The sequence below is a fragment of the Meriones unguiculatus genome, chromosome 7 (assembly GCF_030254825.1).
Source record: "Meriones unguiculatus strain TT.TT164.6M chromosome 7, Bangor_MerUng_6.1, whole genome shotgun sequence".
NCBI classification, from domain to species: domain Eukaryota; kingdom Metazoa; phylum Chordata; class Mammalia; order Rodentia; family Muridae; genus Meriones; species Meriones unguiculatus.
This window is the reverse complement of record NC_083355.1, coordinates 88101149-88110544: the sequence shown is the minus strand read 5'-3', so window position 1 is coordinate 88110544 and position 9396 is coordinate 88101149. Positions and strand designations below refer to the sequence as shown.

Here is a 9396-nt window from a genome sequence, read left to right as displayed (position 1 = left end):
CCTCACTTGAATTCGATAAGAAACTATGCCTTGCAACCTAAATTTTCTTTTCATGACATTTATGTACTCTTACATTCCATAGATTGCATCCATTTGGTTTACTAATTTTAAAATATATTGAGAAAAATTTTCATACAATGCATTATGAGCATGCATGGTTCAGCATTCTCCAATTCCTTCAAGATCCTCCACACCTCTCCACCCACCTAGATCTGTGCAAGTTTTCTCTTGAAAAAAAAAATGGTAAGCAATTAGGAAAACAAATAAACTGGAATTTACACCTACAAAGGAAAAAACTGCATGAGAAACATGTACACACACAAACACACACCATGAAGCCACAAATTCATAAAACATATAAGCAAAAGACCAGTAGCACACAAAAAATGCCCAAACAAAGCTATAATTCTCCCCACAAGATACCTGCTAGAGAAGCAGCTACTGTCTAACTAATGATTTTTTTCCTGATGTAATTCATCCTTTTCTCATGTAATATGTGTGCACACATACACACTATAACTCATATCTGTCCTAAAAACCAAAGTTCTTTTTCTCACAGATATTTTTACATTCAAATATGAGATGCTCTAATACAAATCTATACTCCTTTCTCCAAGTGCCTCCCACTGTTTGCTCTTTCCTGGGGCTATGATAGGCTCTCCAGATGACTGAGCACACAATGCCAGGAGGAGAACAGCATTGTTACCTAACAGCCTCTCTCCTTTTACCTGCCAGAGGTTGGAAAGCTCTTGCCTCACTCTGCCCTCCTCATGCCTTCCTGTGAACTCGGATGTCTTGATGTTGGCTGCATCCCAGGGGACCACATTTTCTTTGGTCCATGGCTCCCTTCCTCACGCCATCTGCCTGGACTCAGACCCTCCTGGGAGGTGCTCTTTGGTTATGTGTGCTGTCTGTACTACTGTCTCCTGTCTGTTGTTCCCATGGCCCACCAAACTGGCGCTTCACTACCTCTGAAGTTGTGATTCCCAGGAAGGTTCCCCGGAGAATGGGTGGAAGTAATATGCCAGACCAGCTCGCCTATAGCATGCGCTTTAGAGGACAAAGACATGTGATCCACATGAAGCTCAAGAAGAACATGATTCCCGAAAATTTGCCTGTATTCACTACCAATGACCAAGGCGCTGAGCAGGAGGAGTACCCATTTATTCCTCGGGACTGTTACTTCTACAGCTACCTGGAAGGGGTCCCTGGGTCCCTAGCTACACTAGATACCTGCAATGGAGGTCTTAAGGGCATGATACAGGTGGATGACTTCACTTATGAAATCAAACCACTGGCATCTTCTTCCAAATTTGAGCATGTTGTTTCTCTGCTAGTGGTGGAAGAAAAGACACGTAAGTCTAGAAAGTGTAGACATGATGAGGATGTGGCAGAGGTCAGTAAATACCCCGAAGAGATGAAGCTTGCTGGAAGCGCCAGAGCAGCCCCAGTGTATTTGTGGCGTGTGCATAGGAAAAATGTAAGATTGCACTATGTGGTGACTAATGCAGTATACAAAAGGACCTCAAATTTTAGCAAAACAGCTGAAATGGTAATGCTTATGAACAGCATAGCAGATAGCATATATCAGCCAACTGGCATGAGTATCTTTCTACGTGCTTTATGTATTTGGTATCAACATGACTCATATAATGTGTATAGGCATAGGAGAGATCCTTGGGCCTTGATGAGCGATTTTGGCCTTTGGAAAGTACCCTTCCATAATGCAATAGAACACTCCATTTCTATTCTTATGACAGCACATAGAGTTGGAAATATGGATTATCTTAGCAATTCTGGTGGACTGTGCAACCCAAACTGGGGAGCAATGTATCTATATACACATTTCCATCACTTTCTGACTACGACAGTGCTTGCTCATGGAATAGGTCATTTTTTTAAAATGGACCATGATCGACCAGGCTGTGTTTGTTTCAGAAGAAGCAGTTGTGTCATGACTGCATTTCCTACTCTTCAGGATATGCTGAGCAATTGTTCGCAAGAGCAAATACATGTATGGGTTCACGGCTGGGATCCGTGCCTGAGTGAGGATCGTGTGCAATATAACAATTTTAAATATGTAACTCGTCGATGTGGAGACAAGACCGTGGATGAGAAAGAGCAATGTGACTGTGGTTCCCTGAAAGACTGTTTCAGTAATAAATGTTGTACAACCACTTGTCGGTATACTGAGGGCAGTACTTGCGATGTGGGAGATTGCTGTAAAGATTGTGTCTTTGCACCTTCTGGAACAAGGTGCAGAGACAAACTTGGTGTTTGTGATCTGCCAGAATACTGTAATGGACAATCAAACCATTGCCCGGCGAATGTTTATATCATGGATGGAACACCCTGCTCATCAAGAGCAGTTTGCATGAGAGGAAACTGCAGTGACCGTGATTTGCAGTGTCAAGCTCTTTTCGGATACCAAGTCAGGGATGGTTCGCCAACATGCTATAAAGAATTAAATCGCAAGGGTGACCGATTTGGAAACTGTGGGGTTAGAAAACAACGAGGAGGAAGCAGCACTATCCCATGTCAAGACGATGATATTTTTTGTGGGCTGCTGCACTGTGAAGGTGTCACTCGTATTCCTGGTGGAGGTCAGCACGCTACATTTCATCACATAAAGGTAAAAGATGTTAAAGAACAACAGTGCTTTGGGTATGATGTACACTATGGACTAGATATTCCATTTGTGGGGCTTGTAGTGGATGGTGCAGCCTGCGGCCCAGGGAAATACTGTAGAAGTCAGTCCTGTGTTTTTCATCAAACCTTGCATTATAAGTGCAACATTACCTCCTGTAACTTCAGAGGAGTGTGTAACAACAAAGGCAATTGTCACTGTGTGCACGGCTGGCGACCACCAACATGTCAACAAAGTGGAACAGGTGGTAGTATAAACAGCGGCCCTCCACCTTTCAGGGAAAAAATGCTTGAGGCAACCTTAAATGTGAGTGTAAACAGGATCTTACTTGTTTTAATTACTCGTTTGGTTCTTATCTTGGCTTCACTTCTTTTTGGTGGAATTACAAGAGCCGTGATACTCATAGACAAAGAAGTAGGACAACAACCTAGTAGACAAGCGCCTGGTCAAAAAGCGCATGGTGGAAAAGCACCTGTTGGAAAAGCGCCTAGTGGAAAAGCGCCTGGTGGAAAAGCGCCTAGTGGAAAAGCACCTAGTGGAAAAGCGCCTGGTGGAAAAGCGCCACGTGGAAAGTAAGTCCATTCCAAACTAACTGGAGCCACACAAGAAACCAAATCACAGACAAAGAAGCAGGACAACCAATCAGAGACAAAGAAGCAGGACAACCAATCAGAGACAAAGAGGCAGGACAACCACCTCCTGTAGAGTAAGTCCATTCCATACTAACTGGAGCCTCACAAGAAACAAAATCCATCTCAATTACTACAAGAAATGTTCAATGAATGATTTCCCCTGACAGTCATGTGACCATTCACAAATCTGAGGTTTTCATCTTGAAATAAAATCGCTGGGAAATTAACATTGTGTCTCTGTTAAAATTTGCTCTTTATACATCGTTCTTAAAGTTGCTCTTGCTCTTGCTCTTGCTCTCGCTTGCCCTCTCCTCCCCAGTTCTCTCTCTGTGTATTTGTAGAGTGTGAGTGCAGCTGCTTGGGGAAGCCAGCGTCAGATCCTCTGGAGCTGGAGTTACAGGTGGATGTGGGTCCCAGAGCATGGGTGCCAGGGTCTACAAGACCAACAAGTACTCTTAACTGCTCTGTCAACACTTTGGCCTCATAATGTCACATCATTTATCACTTCTGGGGATTTGTTTTGGTTTTAAAATTTCTCTTCCTATTTTGTGGTGCTAAGCAGCACAGCCAAGACCCAGGGTCATACCCAAGCCAGGTAAATGCCCAGCTACTCTACTGTCTCCCAATATTTATCACATTCTTCATACTCCTATATGTAAAATCCATCTTTCAGATATTTTATGAAAAAACCCTGCATATTTATGATGTCTGTTAGAGGTTTCTAGATGCCTCTGCATCTAAGTTGGTCTGCATTGGTATAGGCTACTGTTACCATTGTCATGGTCTGTTTGCAGTTGTATTGGATTGTCATCTGGTTTATTGTTAATGTAAAATAAGTATCAAGAGAGACATTTATAAATTATATGAATGCATGAATGAAATAAACATTCCTATTATATATATCTGGAATTTCAGTAGTGCTGCTGAAGTTTGCTGTGAAAATGGGAAAACTCTGTTCTTTTTTCAAATATCCAGTGATTACACACATGATGCTGAGAGGAAACACACTTCTCCCAAATTAACAAAATCGATGTCAGTGCCTACAGCAATGCTGGAGTGTTCTAGGTGCTGAATTCCCACACCAGCTTCTACCATTGTCTTTAGGTTGTGAACTGTCAAGAACTGTAGTTGCAGAGGAGTGTGTAACAGCAGCAAGCACTGACATTGTCTATGTGGTTGAACGCCACCAACATGTGATCAGAGACGAGTGGGCAGTAGTGAAGACAGGAGCCCTCTACTTGCTGGATAGCAGGGCTGTGAACCAGGGTGTTCAAGGGTGTAAATAAGGCACTCACTCTGATACTTACTTTGTTCTTTTTATGATTACAGTGCTTGCCTGGGGACCTTTCAAAGCAAAATGAATGGGGGTGGGATTGAAAGTAGTAATTCTTTTGTTGTTTTAATTTTATTTATTCATTTTACATCTAGGCCATAGCCATTCCCTCCTAATTTCCTATCTCACCCTCCCTCCCTGTTTTTCCCTATACCACCTCCCCTATTCCTCAGAGAAGGAGAGCCCCACCCACCCACCCACCCATCCATCGAACATATCAAGTCCCATTAAGCCTGAGCCCATCCTTGCCCCCTGTGGCCTGGTGAGATAGCTCCACCAGGGAAAAGTAATCAAGAAGCATGTGACAGAGTCCATGTCAGAGTCAGCCTCCATTCCCCTTATCAGGCAATCCACATGAGGATCAAGCTCCCCATCAGCTACATCTGTGTAGGGACCTAGGTCCAGTCCATGCATGATCCTTGGTTGATGTTTCAGTCTCCACATGTCCCCACTCTGGGCCCCGGTTACTTGGCTTTGTTGGTTGTCTCGTGGAGTTCCTGTCCCCTCTGGGTCCTTCAGTCTTTCCAACCACTCTTCCACAGACTCCCTGCACACACACACACCCCGTGTTCCCCTGCACCTGATGGAAACATGCAGAGACCCACAAGCATAGTAATTCTTTTCACATAACAAAGGAAGTGACATTCTGAAGGAAAGTATTCTTAACTATAGGAGAGAGTCATCCATGATTCCCCTGTCAATTTTATATTCTCCAGCAGCCTGGGGTTTTCATCGAAATAAATTCATGGTACTATTAACAAAATTATCTTCTGTGTTTAGATCCATCTAAAAGCAAATTTCTGAAGGTTTTTATTTGTCTTTGTTGTTGTCTTTCTACCGTCTGTCCTGAGCTGTGCTCCAAAGCCTGGTCAAGCTGTGTTTGTGCTACATATGAGACAGAGCTTCAAAAGTCACAAGAGGAACTGCACACATTCTCATGCCTGGACTGTGCTAAATGTGGCCTACTCTGTGCTCAGTCTTTGTATCATTCAGCTAAAGCCAGCAAACAAGGAATCATCACCTAGAATTTTCAATTATCTAAGTACTGCTCAATTATTTTAACACTGCTCATGTTTAGAAATCATAGGATCTCATATATCAATTCACAAAATTGAGTAAACACAGTGTGTATGAATAAATTATATGATAACTATAGCACATGTACAGACCAAACATTGGTTGGAAGGGTTTAGGAAGCTTCACTTCAGAAATAGTTTCACAGAATGTGAGAGATGGGTGATGAGTATTATATTCCCTCCTCTTAAGTAAAAGAAGTCTTCTAGCAAATGTTTTTCCCTGAATAAGGACTCTACATTTAGGGTTGCCACCAAATGAGAAAGAATGATTAACAAGCAAGAGAACTGGTGTGGTTGCCACTTGGGACAGCCATGATTAAGAAGAAACTGGCATCACTGAGAAATCTTTCACGAAATGAGTCCTCAGGGTCTTTCTATGGGACCAGAGGGGAACCAAGCTGCCTTGTTCTGTCAGTGGAACTTGGCAACATGTAGTAGTGTCCTTGGGGATATTGCTTTTGAAGGCATGAAAGGACCATGGAGAGCAGCTGAGGCCTCACTCTGTAAAAGGCTTGTAGAAGCCACTGATGAGGGCCTGACTCTGCTGCAGAAGAATCCACAGGATTGAAAGTGCCTTGGAGAGACATTGAGGCTCCACACCATGTGGCAAGATCAGAGTCGCTGAAGAGAGAGAAGCGGATATTGGCTCAGCCAAGTTGCAGTGCAGCCACCGGCGTTTTGGGCACGCCAGTTTAGAGTGGAATGGCACTGGCTTGAGCCATTAGTTACTATGTGTGCTGTGAATGGCAGAGCCAGAGAGGTGAAACTGCTCATGCCCTTCAGAGCCCAGAAGATTGCAGGTCCCAGCTGTCAAGCAACAAGTCACACTGTTGAAGTTTGGCTTTTCTTTGATTTGATTGTCACTATGCTCTTTATTAATGTAGTTTTTCTTTTTAAAAAACCTTTTTGGGGGGAGGAAGCTTGAGGCAGGGTTTCTCTTGTGTAGCTTTGGCAGCCCTGGACTCCCTTTGTAGAGCAGGCTGGCCTCAAACTCACAGAGAGCCTCCTGTCTTTGCCATCCAGAGTGCTGGGATTATAGGCATGAGCCACCATGCCCAGCTTTTTACTTTTTAACCAACGAAAACCAAACCACCACCACCAACAAAAAATGATCCAAATGACGGCAGTATACACACACCTTTCAGTAAGGACCACAAATATTAATGGCCTCAAGTCTACATTCAAAATAAACACAAGATCTCTGAATGGGTTTAAAAACCAAAGTCCATCTGTCACTTGTCTATAATAAATTCATCTTGGCTTTAAAGATAGGCCCACATTAACACGAGAGGATAGGAAAAAGTTTTTCCAAGAAAATAGGATCAAGAAGCAAGCAGGTGTTGCTATAAAGAGACATCTTGACCATGGCAACTCTTATAAAGAAAAACATTTAGTTGGGGCTGGCTTACACCTTCAAGGGTTTAGTCCCATATCATCATGGCAGGAAACATGGTGGCATACAGGCCGACAACGTACTTGAGAGGTAGCTGAGACTTCTCCATTGGGATCCACAGGCAGCAGAAAGAGAAAGCAATAATGGGCCTGGTTTGAGCATTTGACACCCCAAAGTCTATCCTCACTTTCCCCAGCAAGGCCACGTGTCCTAATTCCTTCAAATAATGCCACTTGTTATGATCCTATAGAGGAGCATTTTCATTCAAATCATCACATTCCGTTCTCTGTCCCCGAGAATCTTCCATACCATAATGGAAAGAGCATTTGGTCCAACGTCAAAAGTCGCCGTAGTCTATCCTAGTTTCACCACTCTTTAAAAGACAACAGTTCTAGTTAGAGGATGGCCTCTTCAGTCTCTCTAGTCTCTGCTACTAGTAGTCTCTGCTTTAGTCCCTCTCATGTCCTCCCAGGAGTCTAGCCTGACTTAGTTCTCCAGCTTGTCACAGAGATGTCACCACCTTAGGTTTCTCTTTTCTCTACGGGTCCTTTGTCCTCTTGCCCTTGCTCTCCTCAGATCTGATCACCCTCTAAACTCTCTGTGCCCCTCTTCCTACCTTGTTTTCTCTCTACAGCAATTACCTCTGTCTATTGTAGTTCCTCTTCTGAGTGAGATTTATGCATCTTCCCTTAGGTCCTCCTTATTACTTATCTTCTTTGGGTCTGGGTCTTGTAGTATGTTTCTCCTGTATTATATGGCTAAAATCCATTTATAAGTGAGTACATACCATGTGTGTCTTTTTGGGGTCTGGGTCACTTCATTCAAGTTGACCTTTTAGTTCCATCTATTTGCCTGCAAATTTCATGATTTCTTTGTTTTTAATAGCTGAGTGGTAACTATTCTATTGTTTAAATGTGCCACAGTTTCTTTATCCATTCTTTGGTTGAAGGCCATCTAGGTTGTTTCTAGATTCTGGCTATTATGACTGAAGAGGACATCCTATATCTAGACTAGTCTTCTCCTAAGGGGCAGGGAATACCAATCCACCCAGAAAAACTTCGACCCAAAATTTACACTGTCTAAGAGATGTGCAGGGATAAAGATAGAGCAGAGATTGAGGGAATGCCCAACTGATGCCTGGCCCACCCTATTGGAAAAATGCCAACCTCTGACACTATGAAGGACACTCTGCTAAACTTGCAGATGGGAGCCTATCACAGTTGTACTCTGAGAAGCTTTACCCAGCAGTACCTCAAAACAAATGCTGAGACTCACAGCCAAACATTGGGTAATGAGAAGGGAGTTCTGGGGAATAGTGGGAAGAAAGAGAAAAGGACCCCAAAGTAACAGATACTCCACAAGGGAAACAACAGTGCAAACTGACCAGGGCCCAGAGGATTTGCTGAGATCATAGCATCAACCAAGGACCATGCATGACTGGACTTAGGGCACCTACCTACAAAGACTAGCAGATGGGAAATTTAGGCTTCAGTTGGGTTCTCTAGTAAGTGAAAGGAGGACTGAATGGTACATGGACTCACTTGCCAGCTTTTTGATCACTTTCCCTGTTGGGACTGCCTTGACAGGACACAGGGGAAGAGGATATTTTCAGTCCTGGTGCAAGTTGATGAGCTCCTGTGGGTGGAAAAGGGAGCTCCCCTTTTCTGAGAAAAAGTGAATAAAGTAAAGTGAACTGAATAAAATAAAGCAAAATAAAGTGAATAAAATAAATAAATGAAAAAATTATAAGTCCACAGTTCAAAGTCTCTAAACTCTAACCTCCTCCCAGAAAGGGGTGAGGGGAGTTCATACACTTCTCACATGCAATGAGCCAGAATACTCGTTACGGTTCCAAACGGGAGGAAAGGGAGCATAATCAGGAAATACTGGACAAGTTCAAAAACCAGCTGGGAAAACTCCAAACTCTGCATCTCTAGGTGTGATGTCAAAGCACTCTTCAGATCCCCAACTCCATTCACCTTTATTGACTACAACACAATTCTCTCTCCTGGGCTGATTGCACACCTGGTTGGCAGCTCTCCTTGGCAAGTATCTCACAATTCTGGCACCTCCAGGATAATGGGGCCTCCAAGATAATCGGTTGTCACTTTCACAGCTTGGCGCAAAGGCCTCTCTGTCCAAACACCAAAGAATATAAATTCTGCTTAGCATAACATGGAAGCTTCTCAAAAAAAAAAAAAAAATAGACCACATGCTGTGCCACAGAGCAAACCTCAACATGAGGGTTGCTCTTGATTGTCAATTTGACTGCATCTGGAATTAACTAAAACTCAAGTGGCAGGGAACTCCTGTGA

General features: G+C 43.2%; 1 protein-coding gene across 1 annotated transcript; it reads left to right on the top strand.

The window, feature by feature from the left end:
* Window positions 1–838: 838 nt before the first annotated feature.
* On the top strand, window positions 839–3352 carry LOC110543796 (disintegrin and metalloproteinase domain-containing protein 20-like). Its single transcript, XM_060388346.1, has 3 exons — window positions 839–3061; window positions 3117–3219; window positions 3255–3352. The coding sequence occupies exons 1-3, from the start codon at window positions 839–841 to the stop codon at window positions 3350–3352; spliced, it is 2424 nt and encodes an 807-aa protein (XP_060244329.1).
* Window positions 3353–9396: the final 6044 nt, after the last annotated feature.